The 23092-nt window shown below is 43.0% G+C and overlaps 2 protein-coding genes across 6 annotated transcripts in view; both read right to left on the bottom strand.

The window, feature by feature from the left end:
• The window catches only part of DISP1 (dispatched RND transporter family member 1), a 96876-nt gene extending 90065 nt beyond the window's left edge, over nucleotides 1-6811 (bottom strand). Inside the window, exon 1 of one of the 4 annotated variants that reach the window (XM_077340247.1) lies at nucleotides 6300-6811. In XM_077340247.1, the coding sequence (XP_077196362.1) occupies nucleotides 6300-6641 (342 nt within the window). In that variant the 5' untranslated portion in view covers nucleotides 6642-6811. Of the gene's footprint in view, nucleotides 1-6171 lie in introns of all 4 variants that reach the window. The other 3 variants (XM_077340298.1, XM_077340308.1, XM_077340255.1) reach the window with 3 other exon arrangements.
• Nucleotides 6812-7841: 1030 nt separating this feature from the next.
• On the bottom strand, nucleotides 7842-22957 carry FAM177B (family with sequence similarity 177 member B). Of its 2 annotated transcripts, XM_077340233.1 has the most exons (6): nucleotides 21916-22957; nucleotides 19559-19711; nucleotides 18506-18572; nucleotides 18013-18110; nucleotides 15989-16083; nucleotides 7842-8299 (listed from the first exon to the last, which is right to left on the bottom strand). In XM_077340233.1, the coding sequence occupies exons 1-6, from the start codon at nucleotides 21940-21942 to the stop codon at nucleotides 8284-8286; spliced, it is 456 nt and encodes a 151-aa protein (XP_077196348.1). In that variant the 5' UTR covers nucleotides 21943-22957; the 3' UTR covers nucleotides 7842-8283. The 2 variants fall into 2 exon arrangements, with proteins under 2 accessions (XP_077196348.1, XP_077196340.1); XM_077340225.1 differs by lacking the exon at nucleotides 7842-8299 and having other exon boundaries at nucleotides 14465-16083.
• Nucleotides 22958-23092: the final 135 nt, after the last annotated feature.

Below are 23092 nucleotides of genomic sequence, written 5' to 3'. Positions count from 1 at the left end.
CGACAGGCGGGACTGCCAGTCCACCACCATGGCCGCTAATGAGATGCCGGGAGGTTTCGGGTCCCGCAGAGCATTCTGGAAACCAATTGGATCCATGAGTCTCCTTGGGCAGGCAAAAATGCGCCCGCCGCCCAACTGGGGAGGGGGTGGGGTCTTGATCCGAGCCCGCAGGGCATAATGATCTGACCATGGTACGGCCAAAGCTGTATCCAGAACCACCTCTATCCCTGCCCCAAAGATCAGGTCGAGGGTGTGGCCTGCCTGATGGGTGGGCCCAGCAACAAATTGCGAGAGCCCCAGCGTCGCCATGGCCAACACTAGGTCCGAGCCAAGTCCTGGGGTTTTGAAACAAGATTCAAACAGATCTCCTACTCCAACATGCTATATATTAACATTTAACAAAAACAAGACTCACAAGGAGCTATGCTGACATTTTTAAAAGAGACATGTCATAACATTCAGATATGTGACTTCATATCTTAACCTATACATCTTAGCCTATATATAAGATTAAAAGGGCCATGTAGGTGCCCCTATCCGGGCCCAGACGCCACCCTGTTTTACACATACACATAGTGGAGTAGCTCCATCCTAGAACAAGCGCTTCATCCTATGTTAGAGACATGTCAATGAACACTTATAAAAGGTAAAGGTATCCCCTGTGCAAGCACCGAGTCATGTCTGACCCTTGGGGTGACGCCCTCCAGCGTTTTCATGGCAGACTCAATACGGGGTGGTTTGCCAGTGCCTTCCCCAGTCATTACCGTTTACCCCCCAGCAAGCTGGGTACTCATTTTACCGACCTCGGAAGGATGGAAGGCTGAGTCAACCTTGAGCCGGCTGCTGGGATCGAACTCCCAGCCTCATGGGCAAAGCTTTCAGACGGCTGCCTTACCACTCTGCGCCACAAGAGGCTCTTCATGAACACTTATACCTATGGCTTAATAATGCTCAATTGTTTGAGGTGTCCTTTCAATATACTGATCTAACTCATCACTGGAGTATATAACAGTTAATGCTGGAAAGGTGAAAGAGTAGATTTAATGAATTATTACATACAGAAGAGAGACTGCACAGTGAGCCAATACAGAATAAGAGACAGTTTGGTTCAGCTAGTGACAAGTTACAGACAGGCATTGGCATTTCCATCAAAAGTAGGGGAAAACATTTACCAAGACATTCTCTACAACATTCCAGTTGAAACAGAGGTGTGTGACTGTTAGCCACAGTTAATCCATTTTGCTCTCCCAAGTTGAGCTTAATACTTCCAAATAAATTAATTCTGAAACAAATGGCAGCGATATTAATTTGTCAGAGTTTCTTAGAATAAAGACTAATAATAATACTTGAACTGCTGCCCACACAAATACGCTACTGAAACTGTAGTATAGATTTTCAGGATTAAAGGGCTATTCTGAACAAATCTATATGTTTGAGACACTACAGACTTTCTGAGGAAAATACAATCTTTGAACAACCTTCCAGAAAATACCATTTTAGCCACCATGGATGTGGAGTCCCTGTATACCAACATCCCACACAAAGATGGATTACAAGCCATTAGGAATACAATTTCTAACACCACCACAGCTGACTCAGCCATCAAACTGTGCCAATTTGTTCTCACCCATAGCCACTTCAGATTTGGTGATGACTTGTTCCTTCAGATCAATGGTACAACCATAGGCACCCGCATGGCTGGTCAAGGGATGGCATAGTCAGATGCTGGCTGCCATCAATAAGCACTCCCTGCCACCCTCTCTGTCCCTATCCCAAGCGAGCTCCCTCGTATACCGAATGGTTGTGCAAGAGAAAACAAGAGCTGAGATGGCTAGACTGAGTGTGGAGGAAGATTTGTGGCTTCAAGAACATCTTATAGGATGCTTACGAGAGCCTATTAGATGGTGGTAAAGGTTGCTAAACAAGAGTTTTATACAACTGGTATCATGTCTGTATGCTCACACCCAGCACAATTGTTTAAAATAATTTAATCTCTTACTGCTCTCGATGAAGGGTGTTCAAATCATAGTCAACTGTGAGGCCTTTGCAAGCTATTTTGCAGACAAAGTCTGCCACGAGGTACCCCCAAAGCTTGATACAGTAAGGGGACTAGAGATCCCTTGGCCCACTGGATTCCTGTCCTTCTGGGTTGCTCAAACTGAGTGATGAGGAGATAGGAGGTCCCTTCTGGGAGATAATAAATCTCTCCCTTTCTACAGGGGTGTTCCCCAGGGGACTGAAAGAGGCAGTGGTGCAGCTTCTACCGAAAAAAAAACCATCAATGTATCCTCAGGACCTGGCCATCTACTGTCCCATCTCATACCTTGCTTTTCTGAGGAAGACGGCTGAAAGGGCAAATGCGGACCAAATCCTGGAATACTTAGATTCAGTTCTCAATCCATTCTTGTCTGGCTTTCGTCCTAGACATAGGGTAGAGATAGTTCTGGTCTCCCTGATGGATGACCTCTGGTGACAGCTGGATGAAAGCGGGTCAGCATTGTTCATGTTGTTAGATCTCATGACAGGGTTCAACATGTTAAATCACAAGCTCTTTGCTCACTGCTTCATCGACACTAGAATACAAGGAACAGCCTTATGTTGGGCAGTCTGTACATCTCAAATACGGGCTGTACATAGAAAAAGCTTTCATGTTACTGAGTCTATTGCAGTGGTTTTCAACCTGGAGGGCCGGATCCTTCTCGGGGTCGAACAACCCTTTCACAGGGGTCGCGTCAGGGCAAGCAGTTTAGTTGGGGGGCGCCATCTACACAACAACCTTGCGGGGTTGATTGAGATAGAACATTTGTCTGTCTGGAGCAGCGGAAAAGAGCGAGATCGGCATGGTGGGACAAGAGGCAGAACTGAACTGAGAAACCCCAGAAAAAAACCAATTTATATACAATCATGAACAATGGATCTTCATGCCATTGGTCAGTTTCGGTTTAATTTCTGTGAAAGAATATTTGCATAGTTTTATGGTCAGGGGTCACCACAACATGTGGATCTATATTAAAGGGTCATGGCATTGGGAAGGTTGAGAGCCACTGGCCTATTGCCTTCAGTCTTCTCTCACTTACAGCCATTTCAGATCACTTGACTATAAAATGATCACTTGAATCTCGCTAGCTAGAAATTTTTGTTTTTCAAAGAAGAAATTAAATGATAGGGCTTTCCTTCTCCCAATGAGTTGGCAGGATTTCACAAACATGCATCTCTTAAGTGGCTGCCAGGAACAAATGGGTAACTAACTGGGTGATTTTTGAAGTAATAGATAATAGTTATTAATTCCATAAATTAAAATGCATTTTAACAACATAGTTCTGTGGAATGCCTACTGGGAAAAATGAGCAAGAAAATTCAATATAATGATGTTTTATGATGGCATTACAGTTTTAAGAGACCCAGTAGTGTGGTTTCAAAAGGACAGATGTCAATGTTCTAACTCTACTATAATAGACATAAACCTTAAGCATTTGGGAGATAGCGCAGATATCCAGAAATGCAGTCCTTGTTGTAGACCACCCTCCATCAAAAAAAAAATTGTTTTCACACCTGAAACAAACTAACCAAAAAGTAGACAAACATTTGCAGCCTTTGTTTCCATTACATATTAAGAACCTTAATAGATGCCCATACTAAATCTGAACGGTTGAGGACAAGCAGTAGTCTCATCACATAAATGTTATGTCTAAGTTAAGAAAGCTCTCCTAGCTTTAAACACATACTTAGCACAAGAATGTAAATATTCTGATACAGTAGATCCTTGTTAAGCACATCAGAATATCAATAAAAAATGCTATTAGGAACCTACAGGGGAGGAGCTTAAAGCAACTGCTTTTCACACAGAAGGTCCCATGTTTAATTCCAGACACCTTTAGTTCAGAGATCTCTGGTAGCAGGCCTGAGCAATATCTGCAAATAAAGCCGTAGACAGCAGTTGCCAGCCTAAGGAAAAAATAGTGAGCCAGACAAAGCAGTGGCCTGATTTTCATGGGCCAGACTAGCCCAATCTAATTAGATCTTAGAAGCTAAACAGAGTCAACTCTGGTCAGTATTTGGATGGGAGACCATCAAGAAGTCCAGGATTGCTATGCAGAGGGAACCAATGTAAACCAAGACTCCCATTAGGAAAGCAAGGAATCCCCATAAAAATGCAACACAAGAAAAAGCCTTAAAGGACAGATGCAGACTTCACAGATTTCAGGGGCTGAGAAGTGGCTTATGAGAAGGATCACAGATGTAGAGAGAGGAAAAAAGGAACATCAGGGAAAGTGAAAATGGCAAATTTCCCTGACTGGTTAAGTCCTAGGAACCAAGGGATATTTGAGTTAAGTTGCAAATCTTGAAATCTCATCAGTTCTTGGAAGTTAAGCAAGGTTAATCCTAATTAATGCTTGGATGGGAGACTACCACAGACATACAGGGTTGCTATGCAGCAGCAAATCACTTCTGAATGCCTCTTGCCTTGAAAACCCTGTGGGGTCGCCATAAATTCGCTGAGTCTTGACAGGAACAAGAAGACAAAGCAGTTTATAAAACACCTTCTTGCACTAATTTTATTCTGAAACAACCATAGTTGTCTGGGAAAGTCTCTTGCTTAGAGATTGTTGGGCAAGCACCTGTTAATTATGTCTAAAATTTAAGATGCTTCCTTTTAGAGCAGAAGATTAGGCTGCACCACAAGTCTTCAAGAGCTGGGACCCTCGGGTGTGTCATAGACCCCTATCTATTTTTTGTTCCTTTTTGGAAGTAAAGACGCAAATCTCCTGCCTATCTTTGCACAGATGCTGAAAAGAGAAGCAAGTTGCTGAGGCAAAGTCACACAGTGGTAGAGAGGATTTCTGCTTCGCCGACGGTCAGCTTATTCCTGACTATGGCACATCTCCTGGTACTCAGCTTGTGGCTCCCAACTCAAGAGTTTGCTTCTTTACTTGCTTCCCATGGCCCTGCCTTGACACCAGTAAAGTCGTAACTCTGGCTCCCCACTTCATATCACATGCATTTGATATACACTCCCAACCCCAGAGGACCTTGGGATTGGAAAGGTTGGAGACCATGGTGTTCCTTCAGCCCTTCAATTGCCTAAACCATTTCACCTGGCCTGTGCTCTTTAGATATATAAAAGCACTTTTAATGAAGATTGTGTATTTATGCACATACAAGTTATAACCACCTGGAAGAGTTTTAATACCTAGTTCAACTATGCAAGAATAGAAATCTTTCATCACCGACTCTGAAGTTAATAACTGAATAAGAGCATCTCCCTTGAGGCACAGAGTGAGCCATCAATGGCACATTTCCCATTTCTCTGTAACAAATGCCAGATTCCTCTAGATTATTCTTCAAAAGTAGAAATGTCTAACCCTGTCAGTGAACCAACATTTCATTACTTCCAATCCCCTAAGCATGCCTCCCCAACCTAGCCAATCCGCATGACACAGGCTCCACTGAACATGTAGTGGAACTTCCACTAGCTCAGCTCAAGTCTGAAAGTACCAGAATTCGCCTGAATAATTTCCTGCAGCCCAAAATGTGCACTATGACACCCACCTGGAGCTGCCCTAAATATGCCACGGTACAATTCCCTTTTCAAAAAATAAGGCACACACAGACCCCAGAGCAGCTTTCTTTGCCAGAGCACATAAAAATGGCAGGAAGACTTTTAGCACCTAAATTTGTAAGGAAAGTATCCGATTGCTCAGCATACTCCCTGTGATCCAAAGAGGCTTAATGCAAGCAGGCTGTCCAACTAACACTGCACGCCTTTCAAAGGGAGTAAAAGGCAGGACAAATGCTATCCGCTCTGAAAAACAGTTGCTTTAAGTTACATTTTTTTTTCTAAATTGTACTCGCCATGCTCAGTCCCAAAAGAAGATGCTTGAGTTACCGAGCAAGGAAACAAGAGCGAGGTCTACTGGCGTCGCCACTCAATTCCTCAACGTTCACTTGAACACTGTTACAATATTACCCGCTGGGCACTCCCGCCATCCTTGGGCTTCTCAAACATTCCTACTTTGCATTTAATTGAGACCCAGAAAACCCCCGTTTATGCTGAAAGCGCATAACGGACACCCAGTTCCAGCCCGGCAACTCTACTGGGAGCCTTTGGGCTTCGCGCACAAGGCAGGCTGGGCCTCCCCGAAGTCCTGCAGGGGCAGAGCGGCTCCCTACCTGTCCAAAGACCTGGGGGCGGGCGGGGGCATCCGCCGGCTCTCAGCTCCGCCGTCTCTCTTGGCCCCCTGAAGGAAGCGGGGCGCCGACTCGCGCCTGGGGCCCAAGGAAGGGGGAACAGCCGGTACCTGCCTGGCCCTCCTGCGCGGAGCCCAGCTGTCTCGCCCTCGCTGCGGGACGGGGAAGGGGACGGCGGCGGCTGTAGCTCCTGCTGCTGCTCCGCGCTTTCCTGGCCCACCGGGCTCCGCTCTCCGCCCGTTCTGGCTGCGGGGCAGGAAGTGAGTGGCCCTTCTGGTGTCCCCAGACCTCGCGCAGTTACTATGGGACGGGCTCTCTCTCGCTCCGGAAGTCACCGCCGGGAAAGTGGCTGGGCACGGAGCAAGGGGGGAGTCAGTCGCAGGAGAAGAGGGAGGGGCGGAGAGGAGACAGCCCCCCTCCCCATCTTGAGAGTGGCTAACCCGCCCCGCCATCTTGAGCGTGGCGCAATCCGGCTTTCTCCAGGCGCTCCTGGTCGCGCGGGGGGTTGAGGAGGTCTTCGAGAGAGGCTGAGCGGTACGCGCCGAGAGGCCGTCGAAAAACACCCAGTTTTTTCAAAAGTGGCCATTTGAATAGGCACACTTATAGAGGGAAAATCTAACGAGGCGTGATAGGTTTGACTGGCTGCGTGGAGCTTTCACGCCCCGAGAGCGCGCGCGCCTGTGAGCAGGGAATCTGTTGCCTTTATTTTACGCCTGTCGCGTTCCAAATCCATGAGGCTGTTATCGCTAGCGGAATGATGGAAATAGTTGGGCACATGGTCTCATCCGGCATTGTGGGAAGACTTCCTTTCAGTTTCTGGGAAGGGTGGAGTAGGATCATTCAAAAATTATTTCATTTACAAAGTTGATCTCATCCCACTTTAAAATATATATATTTATATGTGCAGTATATAAAATACATGTTTGCCTGGCTGCCTTACCCAATCATGTTAATTTGTTGCAGTCAAAATAACGAATATGTCTTGTAACTCCTTAAAGACACACATATTTAGAATAAAGTGATCAGATTGTCCCAACTTTGGAGCGACATCTGGGGGTACCTGGCAAATTGTACTTACGTTGAAATTAAAATATATATAGTACAATACTATTTTTTGCGTTCTATGAAACTTTTTGTTGCTCCATATAGAACAAATATTTAATCAAGAACACACCCCCCCCCCCAGTCAATGGTGTCCCATTTTACCAATGTTAAAATCTGGTCACCTTAATTTAGAATGGCATAAGCCTTGGTGAACCAGTGCTTCTTCCATCAAATGCATGAAGAGGCATTGAAGGTGCTGAGAACATGCTCTCATAAGTGATGGTTGGATTCAGGTCCCATTTTGTGAATAGTTTACTTTGTGTATATCCTAGGAAGACATATATTATAATTTTAAATATTTGTAACAGGTTCAGAATATTTCTTATTTAGCCTGGAGGTTCCAGTACTTTAAAGTATAATTTGATCATCTTTAAAAATATATGAGTGAAGTATGATTTTTCATGAATGTACTTTGAAGATTAATTGAAGTCTGTACGCTATATAAATAGCTGCTGGTGAAGATGGGAGTCAAAACCCATCTGACAGTTTAGCACCTTTTTTGGATTGAGTTGACTTCCACAACTGAATGGATTGGGAATGTTTTATTTGCAAGTTATAACTTCAAAGGCTGGTTACATTTGGAATTTTGCCATTGAGTTGATAGGTCTTATTTTGCTTTAACTGTATGTTTCAATCTCAAGATTAAAGAACAGACTGAATTAATTGTATATTTTTAGATTACTTTTCTGTGAATAGCTATAATGAACATTTTTATTAAGATGCGCTGAAATGTCATGAGGTAATAGGGTTGGCAAATCTGCTGGAAATCCAAAGAGATTCAGAGTGAAGCCTGGGGAGAGTGACAGAGGAGTAGGGGAGGTGCCTCAGTAGAGTATGATGCCATGGACTCTGCACTCTAAAGCTGACATTTTCTCCAGGAAAGTTGATCTGTTTAGCTTGGGGATTGATTGTAAATTCCAGATCTCCAGGCCCTGCTTTGGCACTTAGTGTCCCTAGTGAACATACTTTCAAGTTGTCGAGAACTCCTCTTCAGGCCAAATGTTCACTACAAAAAAGTAAGAGGAAGGGAGAACAGGTTACTTGGAGAGTATAATGAAAAGCCCCAACACCCATAGGTTTGTGAGTAGACCTGCACCCGTTATCCCACAAACACTCTTTTTGTGAGTAGTTAAAGAGTATTTTGCTGTCTTTTCCATTAGGATAGTACTTGTAGTCCATTTTAGTAAATGACAGTGCAAGCCTATGCAATGTTACTCTACACTAAACCTGCTGATTTCAATAGGTTTAGACTGGAGTGGCTCTGCACAGGATTGCACTGCAAGAGTACAACACCAGGATGTGGTAATTAATGCAGATTAAGTAAACAAAAGTGTTGAGAACAGACAGTGCTGTTTTTAGCTAATTCAGATTGAACACTAACTAAATGTATGTGTTCTTGAGACCAGGGCTTTACTTCCTGATCCTATTCCATATTTTAGCTATTCTGTATTAAAGAAACAGAAATGTGTGCTCATGAAAACAAACCCTTATACCCTGATCAGAGCCGTAATAATTTTGAAGTGAATCCTACTGATTATAATGAGGCCACCAAGTCAATATGCATGTAGCAGACATTACGTCTTGATCTCGTATATGTACTCAGAAGTCAGTCCCTACCTTGTCTGATGGGATGTGCATTCAAAAAGCTATGCACAGGTCACAGTTTGAAGGGGCCTTCTTTGTTTAATTTGTAGCACAGCAGCAAAATCTCTGTGTGACATCCCACATAATGCCATGCATCTATTTGCAATGACAGTTGAGATAATCATAGATGGCCATGTTCTGGTGATTTGCCACCTGGGGCGTTCCAATCTATATGTTAAATATCACATTTACTCCAGTGTGTGCTTCACAGTCATCTGGAATTGCACAAGGGTAAGTTATGATGGCCATATACTTTTATAGATATCAATATTAAAAAAAAAACTTCCCTGTATACATTTGTTAGCACAGGCAGAAAATGATGAGACAAAAGAAATGAGGAAAAACAAAGTGCTGAGACTCAAAAGCCTACAAACAGTGAAAGACTGGAGGAATCAATCAGAAAAATAGTTTTAAAAAATATGGGGAAGGAAAACTTTCCCTTTCTGAAAGATGCCTAGAGATGACAGATAGTTCTGCGCATTCTGTCCAAAACAGAATATTTCCCCCCATTGCTTAAATGTTAGAGTATATAATAATTTGATTCCCCAAAACTTCCACATGCAGGCAGCTGTGTGACCTTGGGCTAATCACAGTCCTGTAAGAGCTGTTCTTACAGAGCAGTTCTATGAAAGCACTGTCAACTCCACCTACCTCATAGGATGTCTGTTGTGGGGAGAGGAAGGGAAGGTGATGGTAAGCCACTTTGAGACTACTTCAGATAGTGAACAGCAGAGTATAAAAACCAACTCCCCTTTTTCTTCTTCAAACTATGATTTTTAAAATATTGTTTGTTGTTATGTTTAATATCCTTGTGACCTGGTGTAGTGTGGTTAGCTGATGAGTAATAAAGCAGGATATAAATGTTTTAAATAAATAAAATCCAGGACCTGATGTGTTTGTACCACACGCTGCTGTATCTTTGACCAGCTCTACAATTCATGAGTACTGTGAAATTAAAGTATAAACAGGCAGAAAATAATCACCTTACATGCTCTTAACATACACTCCTTTATGGAAGTTTAGCCTTGATGGTTTTTAAGAGTCCTGTGGGAATTTCTTCCCCTCTTGGAATTTGGAATGGCATTCCTAACATTCAGCTCATACCACTCTCTAGGTAAAATCACATTCCCATGGATGCCTGGTTGTTTCTTCACTCTGATGCCTCCTTATAGAATGGAAATGAGATGAAGGGGTGATATATCACCCATAACATTCAAGCTTTGACACTGTTAAAATTAGTTACCATTGTCTTGCTCTATGCAACAGACACCTGTCAGGCGCCTGTCAAATGTACAGACTTGTAAATGGATTAACACAAATTGGGATTTCGATCCTCTGTCATGGTAAAATCCCTACAAAATTGACCTGGCAACATGAAGTTGTCACGTTTCAACCCGTAATCTGCACACATCACTGATGGGTACTGTTAACAAAGGGAAGAGAGTCATTTTCAGAGTGAAAGATGATAACCTAACCCAATATATTTTACCTTTAAACTACACATCTAGGCAATGCAAATGAGCCAGTCAAGCATTACTTTTGATTGACAAGCTGATATACATAGGTTGCTAATTTTGGTAAGGCCAACCACTTGATCCCTGGACCCATGCCCCTCGTGGATCTTTTTAAAAGGCGATGAGAGGATAGGGGAACATTCCCAGGGCATTTAAAAGAGGCAGTGGTTTGACCTTTACTGAAGAAACCATCATAGGACCCATGGGGCATGGCCAATTACTGCCCCATTTTGCACTTAGCATTTCTGGGAAAGGTGATTGAGTATGCTGCTGAGGACCAATTAAAAGCACACCTAGATGAAGCATCGGTCCTGGACCCATTCCAGTCCAGGTTCTGTCCCGGTCATGGAACAGAGATGGCTTTAGTTGCTCTTACGGGCAACCATTGGAGCCAATTGGACCAAGGCAGGTTGGTGCTGACATCATGGCAGCGCTTTATATAGATCATGAGCTCTTAGTTCGCCATCCCATGGATATGGGGGTCAGCTCTACAATGACTTATCTCCTTTCTCCAGGGTTGAGGACAGAGGGTCACTATTGGGGAGGAACAATTGCATGACTGCTAACTGCATTGTGGAGTTCAGCAGGGTGTGATTCTCTTCCCATTGTTATTTAACATCTTTATGCACAAAGCCTATTTGGTCCAGAGATATGGGCTTGGGTGTCACCAGTATGCTGATAACACCCAGCTTTATTTGTTAATGAGTGACCAGCAGAGTACCCCACCCAAATCTCTGGCTGAGTGCCTGGGAGTCGTGGCAGAATGGCTCCACCAAAGTTGCCTTAAGCTTAGCCCTCTGAAGATAGAGGTCCTGTGGCTGGGAAGGAAAGGCCCAGAAGAGCAAGTGTGCCTCCCCTGTGTTCATGGAATGTACTTGACAACTATGCAGACGGTCAAGAACCTGGGAGTGACCTTAGATATCTCCATTACTATGGAGGCACAGGTCACAACAGTAGCATGCCAGGTATTTTTCCACTTGCACCAGCTGCTAGCATCCTATTTGGCCCCAGAACACCTAGCCACAGTGATCCAAATGACAGTCACCCTGAGGCTAGATTTCTGTAACTCACTCTATGTGGGTCTTCCCTTTACCTTGATCCAGAAACTACAACTGGCACAGAATGCAGCCACCTGGGTCATCACAAAGACCCTGTGGAAGACCCATATCAAACCAGTTCTCCATCAGCTACACCGGTTACTGGTTGAATTCAAGGTCAAATTCAAGGTGCCAGTCTTAACCTTTAAGGCCATATGTGGTCCGGACCCTGTGTACCTGAGGGATGGCCTTTCCAAATATAGATTCAAATGAGTAGCCGTGTTAGTCTGAAGTAGCACAATAAAATCAGTAGCACCTTTAAGACCAGCTAAGATTTATTCAAAATATTTCCCTTGAAGAGCTCTGTGATCAACAAACTCCAATTTGCTTATGTTCCCTGGCCCCAAAGAAGTGTGCTTGGCTTCAACCAGAGCCAGGTCCTTTTTGGCCTCTTTGGCCCTGGCTCCAGCCCGGTAGAATGAGCAACCAGCAGAGATCAGGGACATTTGGAGCTTCCAGGGTTTTGAAGGGCCTAGAAGACAGCACTCTTCCACCAGGTGTATGGTTGAGGCCAATACAGTGCACATAGAAACAACAAAATGGGCCTCCCTCCCACCTGACACCCCCCTCCATCACCATGACCATCATTTAGATCTATTTGATTTAGTGGGATAAGCAGAGCAATTTTAACACAGCTCAGTTTTTATACATCTTATGTTTTTATCTTTTTATACATATCTGAACCTTCTGATTCTCATTAGCCAACCTGAGACTTAGAAAGAGAGGGGTGGCCTATAAGTCCAATAAGTCCTGAGACAGCTGGGCACGTGAAAGATGGTGCTGCAGTCTTATAAATCTAATCTTCTAATTATAAATATAAACTAATATAAGAAATACATAAAACAGAAGTAATCATCCTTCTAAACAGTGTAATGGCAGAATAAAAAAGGTTTAATATTGGGCTACTTTAGAAGGTCGTCAAATTAAATTTTATTATGCAGTGCCATCTGGTGGAAAGATGCAGCAAGACTCCCCAATAAAAATAGGTGTGTCTCATATCAATGAATGGTGCTCAGGATCAGAAAGTAGCATGTGAGCATTTTTGAGCACATTTCATTTCATATGCATATTAAGGATCCCTCTATAAATGTTTAGGATGAATTTTAAAACACAAAAGGGGTGATTCTGTTCCCCCCTCCTACTTTTTAGGAATGTGTTATGTGTGCTAGTGATTCTAAAATATGTTAGTAATTGTGAGGATAAACCCAAAACATTCCAGTATGGCACAAGAGATTTTTAAAATGTATCTTTTACTAAGCCTTAATAGCTGTCTCTTCAGAACAACTCTGCGCAATCAGGGCATGAAGGGCTGGCAGACAACATGCCCTCTGTCTGTTGTATGACAACTACTGCCTCTTGTCAGTTTGGTGCAGTGATTAGGATTGCGGATTTCTAATTTGGCATGCCGGGTTCAATTCTGCACTCCCCCACATGCAGCCAGCTGGGTGACCTTCGGCTCGCTGATAAAGCACTGATAAAGCTGTTCTGACCGAGCAGTGATATCAGGGCTCTCTCGGCCTTACCCACCTCACAGGGGGTCTGTTGTGGGGAGAGGAAAGGGAAGGCGACTGTAAGACGCTTTGAGCCTCCTTCAGGTAGAGAAAAGTGGCATATAAGAATCCACTCTACTTCTAAACACGGAATAGGAAGGGCAGCAAGGAGACTGGGGAGGAGGCAGTATGAGAAACCAGAGCAAAAGCCATTAGGGTAGCAGAGCTATCCAAAGTTCACCTACCATCCTCACTTGGATTGCCACCTTGAGTTGAGCCTGTTTTCCTTTGACAGCTGCAGGACAGGTGATTTCAACAGACAGAATGCCAAGATTTCAGCTGTTTACTTTCTAGCAGTGCTGTAGCTATTCCTCACTAAGGAGCACTCGGGGGGGGGGGGGTAGTGTTTTATAAAGCAGGCTATAAGACTTCCTTCTAGAGAGAATTCTACCACTGAACCACAAATGTTAAAGCTCTAAATTTACTCTTAGTAACATGTACTGGCTACTCTGATAAGGTACAGTTCCTTCTCTCCAATCAGGATCCAGATACAATTGATAGTGGCTAAATTCTTGCAAATGGCAATTAAGCTGTGTGAACTTAAGAACTAATTGATTGTATTATGATCTGGCCCATTTTTTATGCCAATAAAGGTTGTTGTTGTTGTTGTTGCTACTCCCTTTTAGAACCCACATAGAACAGAAGAGTTTTTCAGTGGCCCCTCATACCTCACAACATGTACCAGCACCAGGTCCCCATGTCTCTCCAGGAGCTTGGTATTAAATTTCACTTCCAGTGAAGATGGGGCAAAGCTGCGCTGGACTTAGCCCCTAGTAAGTCTGCACAAGATTGTACCTTTCTTTTTAGAGACCCCCGTCATACTTATGTTAGCCAGCATGACGGCCTCTAATCTGGAGAACCAGGTTGATTCCCCACTTCTCCACATGCAGCCCAGCTTGGACCAGTCACAGTTTTCCCTGAGCTCTCTGTCTTACCTACCTCACAGGGTGTCTGTTACAGGGAGAGGGGAGGTAGGTAATAGTAAGCTCCTTTGGGTAGTAAAAAGCGGGGTACACAAAAACAGGTTTTTCTTCTTCATGAACAGACCTCCCAAAATAATTTTTGTTGTTTAGGTTGGACAACCAGCAGTGCCTGAACTGCATTTAAGGAGTTGAGACATATTCTGTATATGCTCAGATGAACTTATGACTGTATTGATGCTTCCATCTTGAAGCCCCATTCAAAATGCCCTGAGCCCCTGGAAGGGCAGTAGTTCAGTTAGGACAATGAGTATAAAGGGCAGTATAAAAATGTAACTAAAATTAATTAAGTTATAGAAATAAAGAAAGCAGTAAAATATATTTCTTAAAGTTCATGGCCATTGTAAATGACAATCGCCTTTTTACATGAAGATTTGCCAACAACATAAAGAAAAAATCCCAAATTTTAATATTGTTAACAATAAAATTACAAGAACAAAAAAAATCAAATTGCAGTTCAGAATACAACACAAGACAGAACAAGTGCCCATCTTCCACTCCATGTAAAGAAAGGAAATCAGTGAATCTTAACAAATGTGCATGTTATTGAACCAGCAACTAGTAGATTCTCACAATCCTTGGCTGCACCCTGATTGGCCCTGCCTCTGCAGCTCCCACCCTTTGTCCCTGAACTCTAGCCTCTTTGCTCTCAGATGCACCTCAGTGCCTGAAGCCAACACCAGGTAAGTGAAGAGGGCCCTGGACAAAGGGCCGTGGTGGAGGGCCTGCTAATGAGGGCCTCTTGGCCTGCTAGGCTGGGCCTGTTAACGAGGGCCTCCCGACTGCCTGCTAAGGAGCTCTGTCCCGGGCCTGCTAATGAGCTGGCCAGCCCCCACCCGCCCCACTTGATCAGGCTGTGAGCTGCGGCCCAAAGTCACCTTAAGCTGCCTGGCCGGGGGCCAGGGGAGGGGACCCTTTCAAGGCCCATTCTTAGGAACAGGCTTTGAAGCTCTGGAATTCTTACTACTCAGGAATGTGGAGTAGATTTAATAACATTTATTTGGCCCAACAATCTTGCCATGGTCGTCGTCGTCTTTTTCGTCTTCTTCTTCTTAGTTAGGTGCTGCAAAAGCAGTCTGCATCTTATTGGCAACTGGTAAAAGCTTGGTCACTTCTGGGCATGTGCTAACACACCATGCTACAACATCTGACATCCTATGTCAATAGTTCCCTTTTTCAGGACCTGATTATTGCATTCAAATCTCGTGATACCACTATTTCAGTACATTTAATTTCTCAGCATACAAACAGAAGTGTTAACTACTATATGAAGTATAAAGATGATATATGATGCAGAGGAAGTTGTATTTTAGGTGGGATTTTCTCACTCAGACACACATTGTCTTGTGGCCTAGCCTTAGCAAAAAGAGAACCTACTTCCTTTAAGGTAGTGATTCCCCCCCCCCCAAAAAATCTTGTATTTGCTTATCTGTTTCTCTTCAGAAGGAGCTCTGCCTTTCTAGAGAATTCTGAGGACATGCAGTTGACTGAGAAAAGGAAGTGAGCAGTCTCCGTCTCATTGTCCTAACTGAACTACAATTGCATTTTAAAACATACACAACCAGTCACAGCAGCTACACAACATTTGCCAAGATAGCAGTAAAGAGAAATAGTCTTTTAGGAAAGGTTATCTTCTAATTGATGAGGAATCATTGCCAAGCTTCAAACAAGCCTCCCTGGAATCACTTCCTGAGTAGCTCAGCTTCCCCTCCCCACATACACACATTTGAACAGACATTGCGTTCAGGGGAAGTGTAGTGACTCACAACACTGCTATATATTATTATTCATTTCCTGGGGCTGGGTTAAATTTTTGATCTGCCAAACTGCCTTCTTCACATTCAATGACGTTTGCAGATGTGTCCCTCTGATAAAATGCAGGTGAGTCTTTGCCACAAAGGGACCCGTACCCTATATTCTGCATTTCCAGATGCTGTTTTTCATCTGGTGGAGCAGTTCTCTCCATCTCCAGCATGTCATCACCATCTTCATCACTTTCACTTTCCTGAAACATATCCCAGACAGTAACAGGTGGATATTTAAAAAAAAATCCAAGGTACTCAGATAATTGCTTGAGAACAAGCATGTGATGCTGACATGCAAGAATTTCTCATTTATGCAAAAATTAAATTAGAGCCAATAACTAGACAGCAGCAGTTGTTTTGTGAGTTGAGGTTAATGAGAATGCATAAATAGCAGAACAGTGCATAAAAACCATAACTGCCTGAACAGGCGAGAAGAAGCTAAGTGGGGTCAGCCATGATTTATATTAGAAAAAACAGACTTGCTACGCAAAAGGAAGTCAGTAGCAAACCACCTCTACTCTTCCCTTGCTTTGAGAATCCCATGATGGCACATTATCAATATTATGCATAAAAATCACATGACCATGGGGTGAATATATAAACTGACAGCATAAATAAGTCATACATTGCTTGGTAAATACTAAAGCGGTCCCCATGTAGACCGTAGTACAGTACACAGACTGATGAGGCAAATACAAAACTTCAGATGAGTTCTTGTTCCGGAACTATTGGTATTTATTTACATTTACATTTCCAGCAGATGTGCTGTTTGTGAGAACAGAGCAACAGTCATAATTCAGTTGCAGTTGCAGAAGTCCTTCAGTGCAGCAGCAGCATGAGATATTTGCCTTGGTGAACGAGGGCTACAATTTCTTCAAGGCTTCTACGTCGCCAGATTTCAAAGGAGCCTCCCTCATCAAATCCTTAGAACTTCACAGCTACAAAGGTTTATCTTTACTCTTCCCAAATCTCCCTATTCCAAGCTGACTTTTTATTGCTCAGCTGTCTCACAAGAAAACAACAGGACTGCCTTAGCTTGCAACAAAATAACTATTTGTTATGGCTGTCCTTTTGCTTTGAAGGTTTGCCAAGGAAAGACTATGCAGAGGTTCCATGGAGGTAATTGACTAGGATGAGCATTCGAGGCTGTGAACCATCACTATGAATCAGTTCAGTGGAATAACTGGCCTGCAATGACTTCCTGATGGGACTGCAATAAATATTTGGAGTGGACAATTCCAGTGGCAATTCCCAGGCCTGAAGCAGGCCTCTCCCCTTTCTGCTGCTTCTTACAGTGAGAAGGATGTATTCATACACAATGAATAACTGACAGTGTCCAGTCCCACAACAGAGCATCACTTCTGAACCAAAAAGGCCTGGAAGCCATGGGCACAGGGTTATTATTATTATTATTATTATTATTATTATTATTATTATTATTATTATTACATTTTTAGACTGCCCTTCTCCAAATAGGTCTCAGGGCGGTTTACAACATAAATAGTTAGATTCCACAATCCATCAGCAGATGGTGCTGAAGGTTACCGGTCTTCCTGGTCTGCCCCCACCCCATTTCTGACACCAACAAAGTATATTCCCAGGGCTGGAGGACCATGTGGAAAAACAGCCATGCAGGCTGGGATGCTGCACTGGAAAGGAGGCAAAGCTACTCCCTTCTGCATCTTGGCAGTAGCATGTGCAAAAAGGATCTAGGAGTCTTAGTAGATCATACACTGAACATGAGTCAACAGTGTGACTCGGTGGCTAAAAGGGCAAATGGGATTTGGGGCTGTATCATACGGAATATCATGTCCAGATCTTGGGAGGTGATGGCACCACTGTACTCTGCTCTGGTTCGGCCTCACTTGGAGTACTGTGTTCAGTTTCGGGCTTTATTCCTTTAGCCACAGAAAACAAGCTCTCAATACAGCCAAAGCTGAAGCAATAAAATTATTTTTATTATTTGTTTACCCCTGTTCATCTCTTTCCTTTAACTTTCTTCTTGGGGGGCTAGTTGTCTACTTTGTGTGCTCATAATTAACTCTTGAAAATCAAATCACACAAAAACATCTTGTTGACAAATTAAATGCCTGACGCATTTACTTCACACCGGGTTATATGGTGCTTACCTTTCTCTGAGTTCTATAATGTTCGTCTATTGCATACTGATACTTGGGTTGGTCAAGTCCAAATAATGCAGCCAATTTCCCACCAAGAAAGTCACAGGCTGGAAGGAGAAAGGCAACATTTTAAGGATGCAGAAGCACCTAACAGCAGGGAATCATCTGGGCCTTGTCATTGCCACAGTGCATACAACACCATCGAAGCAGAGCTCAGGTGAATTCCCGGCTCACCAACAGTCATCTGGAGAAACAAAGCTGAGCTGGAGGGAGCTACTTTGTCCATGTATGCCAAGGCATGTTGTTATGGACCCTCCTGCACTTAACTGGCTGAGCTGAGGGAAACCACCCTTTTAAAACCTCGGGTTGCTGGAGGAGGACGAAAACAGTTTCACCAAAAGAACTGTGACTTTGTCTTCATTGCTTGCCAATTATGTGCTAATTGTTCTCATTTTATCGAACTGGCCACTGCTGCAAGAGCCAAAGCCAAACACATACTTACTAAAAAAAGAAATTGTTGCAACTTGAAGTGCCCAAAATCGCAGGTAAGCACCCCAAGAAAGATGAGTCTGTAAAAAAGAGACAGAGGTCACCACTCAGTGAAACATAACACAATATCAATAACAGCATATCAACAACGGAGGAACTAGATTCTGTCTCGGTAAAAAACAAAAAACAAAAAAAACAAGGCAGATCATAGCTATATATGGCCTGTAATCATGGTGACTTCTGGTGAAATCTAATTTTCAAATGTAAAGATAAAATTATTTTATGAAAAGAAAACAAAGCCCCGCATTAAACTGAACATCTTATTTTCCTGCTCAGTTGGGAATGAGATCTGTCTCATCTATGAACAATGATTATAGGCAACAGGTTCTAAACAAAATTATTTTTCTTCATGACCTGATTTAATAAAATATTGCAACACTACAGTACCACTGTCTGGACATTCTCATGCTACTGTTGACCTTGAGACCAAGAAGGGCTATCTCCAGCATTGGGGGGGGGGCAGTTTCTCCTTGAGGCAATTATCCATAGGCTGATAGTTTATTTTGCTATATAAACTGATCCTTTCATAACTGACCAGGCTCCACAAAATCCAATCTCTTAGAAACACCTAGCCCTTTGATTAGCAGCACTAAGCAACTATAGCAGCTGCAGGAAAGAGCAGAAGGGTAAAGTTTCCCCAAGTAACTGCTTTGGGAAGGAGGAGAGGAAGAGTCGGCAGAACTCTGAAGGGATCTTGGAAGGGTAATTTTTTGCAGCCAGCTTCCTGGACTCGCTTCCCAATCATTGGCTGGTAGTTCTCACACTAGGCTGTCTCCTGCCCTCTCGCATCCTCCCTTCTGTCACAGAAGAGGACTCATTTTTTTACAAGCTTTAATAGCAATCATTTTAGATGCTCATCGGAAGTGTCACTCACTCTTCAATCACGCAAGTCCCCCAAACACATAGAATTAAACCACCTTTAACCTTTCCCCTGTCTTCTCATTAAGGGGACACAGAATACATGCACATTCTGTCTCTTCAAGGTAGTAGCCCAGCTGCTTCTCACAGTGTCAAAGGGATCATGAGTGTCCTCCTCTTGGTCTTCCTCTTCCGAACTGAATTCTTCCAGAGATTCACCACTTGCAAAATATATGATCCTTTTAGGAGTCTTTTCTTTTGAACTTTTATTTTCCTCCTGTTGGCCACTGTTTTCTTCTGCCTGCCCATTGGTTAAAAAAAAATCAAGTGAGACACAGAAAGACACATCTGCAAACAGAGGGCTGTGTATGGTTTCTGCTAATTTCCCCACTCCTACGGTAGATTCACATGTTGTACCCCATGTGTGTGTTAACCCCAGGAGCAGCATTTCAAGGAATACAGTGGATTACAGTGACAGGGGTAGCAGAAGAGTCCTGTTCAGCATGCTCACAAGTTAATGCAAGCTGATGCCTTGCAGGACACATAGTTTCATGTCCCAGGTTTTTTAGGAACAAGTCTCCAGATACGACAGCAATACTTCTAAGGGCTACTATGAATTAGTGGGTGGAAATTAAAACTGTCACTCTGTTGGTGTGAAGCAAAAGATCACTGACATGTGGAAATTATTGTCTCTATGTCAACATTGGGCTGCACTGGCTCTTGCGTATAAGTGAAGGTTGGGTCCCAATTTGACCCTTATCACCTCATGAGTGATCTGTAAACAAGGCTTCCCTGGTCCCTCGTTTGCCAACAGAGAGAAAAAAGGGATGCTTAGCGGCGCCATCTTTCATGTGCCTGTCTTCGGTACACATTTTGTACTTTTGCAAGAGGAGGGCACAGTTTAAAGGGCTGTTTGCAACCTCAGTAGTGGAAACTGCTATCAAGCCACAGCTGATTAATGTCAGCACTGTAGATGTTCAAGGCAAGAGATTCAGAGGTGGTTACAGGACTCTTATAACTTCAAAATCCTTCCACCAAAAACTAGAAACGCTAGTATCATATCATTTGTGTCCAAAATGAACACAGGTTTTCCAACAAGCACCCCATTACTGCCCTTTCCTCTCTGGAAAGATTACTCCTGAGGTAACAGGGTTCCTGCAAATGAACAACTGAGAGGATCAGCAAACTGGAGTGAAGAAGGACAATGGGATTAAGCTGCTGCCCCCTCTCAGCAGAGCAGTGTGTTGAACAGGATGGAGGAGAGAGGTCCGTCCTCACTCCACCCCCCGCAATACTGCTATGCACTTCTTCCACATGGGCACTGCAGTCCCAAAAGGGCAGCGTCAAAGTACAAGACTGCAGGAGAATTCCACCCAGAGATTGACAAGATTCTGCACAATGATCTTCTGTTAAATTATGATTATCTGATGCATACGGGTAAAATCCCTACAGTCAACATAATGACTTTTGAAGAGGGGAAAAATAGTGGATATTTTAAATGCATTGTTCATATTATATCATCCTATTGTAGAAATAGGGTTGCCAGGTCCTTCCTTGCCACTGGTGGGGCATGGGTAAGTTAGGGTTGCCAGACCCAGGCTGGAAAATGTCTAGAAATTTGAGAATGGAGTGCAATGCCATGAAGTCCACCCTCCAAAGCATCCATTTTCTCCAGGGGAACTGGTGTCTGTAGTCTGGAGCTGTAAATCCAGGGGTTCCCCAAATCCCACCTGATGTACCTGGTGCCCAAAGGACTTACTAAGTCACCTTACCTTTCTCCAACAATTCCAATGGGTCTACTCCTTCAGTGAAGCTGTTCCCCTAAGATGGGACCTCATGCCACTGAGGAATGCAAGAAAGCAATGGCATAGGTCTTTCACACCTTCCCAACTGCTTATTATGGCCTGAAAGCAGTTTTCACATTAGAGGGTCCATGCATACAAGAGATCATTAATCAAAACATGCCAGTCTTCTGCTTCACTTTTTTATGAGCTGGTATCACATTCATTAGATTGATCTCTCTCAGTCTCTCTCTCTCTATATATACCTGCCAGATGCCAACATTCCTTCACATTTTAAAAAACAGAATCCCCAGTGGAGTTATGAAGATGGCAGCAAGCTTGCTTCTAAGTAATCGTAGGAGTGTCTGCATGCAGGTTTAGCCTTCACCCACACATTTCAGATGTCCCCAAGTAATTTTAGCAGATCCAAATACTTATGTATATGCCACCCTTCTCCCACAGCTCAGGGTGTGTCTAAATTCTACAGTATAGGAAGGAGTAAATATGTGGTTTATAAAAACAGTGCAGCAATTCAAAATAGTATGTTCTTTTATATGTGCCAAAACACAACCAAAGTACAGCTCGTTTAAAAGAAAATCAGAAAACCTAGTTATTTGTGTTGACAACTGCAAAATGGGCACGATTTTTGTTCTCCACTCTAAACAGGACATTAATTCTTGCAAAAGCATTAAAATCCTAAGCAAAAAAAAGTAAATTAACTCACCTTTACAATCTCTTGGCTCTCTTCCATCACAGAAAGAAAAATCTGATTAGAAGGCTGCTCAGAAGGAAAACAACAAAACTAACTGGAGAGCGGTGCAAAGACCCATTCGCTGCTCAAACTGAGAGGCTGGTGAGGAAGAAAAGGTGCACAAGAATGCTTCAGGATATTCCTGTCTGAGAAAGGGCTGGCTGTATTTGAATTGGGGGCAGGGTTTCTAAATTGTTACAAAGGCCAAGGAAAAGTCGAGAGCGAGGATCAGTTATAATGATAGATGATTTCTATTTGAAATCAGTGTGATCCAGTTTGGGAGGGAATATTTACATGATTATGCCCCCTCTTTTCGCTAGCTAAAATAGCCTTTTTTGTTTAACTAGATTAAAAACCATAGGTGCCTGAGAACCACAAACAGACACACCTTGACACACAAGAGTTCTATGCAGCTCAAGACACTATGCCATCTAGAGGCTGTTGCATGCAATGACACCAGGAACTAGAAGCAATTGCTACGTGGAACTCCTTAACAGGGCGGAATTTTAAAAAAATGAGAATATCTTTTTGGGGAGACTCTCATGGTGACTCCTCCAATACAATGATGATAATATTGAACTAAATCAGATACATCATGTACGAAGCCCAAGTCATCTGTTTTAATACTGAGATTCAGCTCTTTAATCATTTATTATTTTAAGGTTTGACAATTTTAAATAGGCAAAAGGGGCATGAAAATAGGAACAAAATAAGGCACAGTACTTTATATCCAACAGAAGCAACCAAAGTGGTTTACAATTAAAATCTATTGCTCCAACACATCCTATACAATACAGTGTATGGGATATGCAATCCAAAAGGCTAAGTCGTATTTGTGTGCTACAAATAAGGAGGTGTCCCAAAGCTTGTAACAGTCATCAACACCTACTGAATAGATCAGATAATTACAGCCTCAGGCTGCCCTGAACAGATTCAAAGCTTTGTAGTGTGTTCCCTCTATTCCTAGCTGGGAGTGAAATTATTACTACTTTAATTTAATTTTAAATGCTTATAAACTTTCTACTGTACAGAATCCTTGGAATCAAAAGTGTTACTTCATTGGCTGATGATCCAGGGAATAGTTTTTGCTCATTTTTAGACAAAAATAATTCAGTTTTGCTTAAGCCAGGACAAATTATCAGAGCAGTTC

This window comes from Paroedura picta, chromosome 1, assembly GCF_049243985.1.
Source record: "Paroedura picta isolate Pp20150507F chromosome 1, Ppicta_v3.0, whole genome shotgun sequence".
Lineage (NCBI taxonomy): Eukaryota > Metazoa > Chordata > Lepidosauria > Squamata > Gekkonidae > Paroedura > Paroedura picta.
Note: the sequence above shows the minus strand (reverse complement) of the source record. Positions and strands in the feature narration are given on the sequence as shown.

Excerpts from the sequence above, each read along its gene's own strand:
- FAM177B (XM_077340225.1), bottom strand. The coding sequence starts at position 21,942 with ATGGAAGAGAGCCAAGAGATTGTAAAG. Across the intron at positions 18,111-18,505 it reads TGCAACAATTTCTTTTTTTA|CCTGTGACTTTCTTGGTGGG; the intron begins GTAAGTATGTGT and ends TTCTCCTTCCAG. Across the intron at positions 16,084-18,012 it reads ATTATAGAACTCAGAGAAAG|GAAAGTGAAAGTGATGAAGA; the intron begins GTAAGCACCATA and ends GATATGTTTCAG.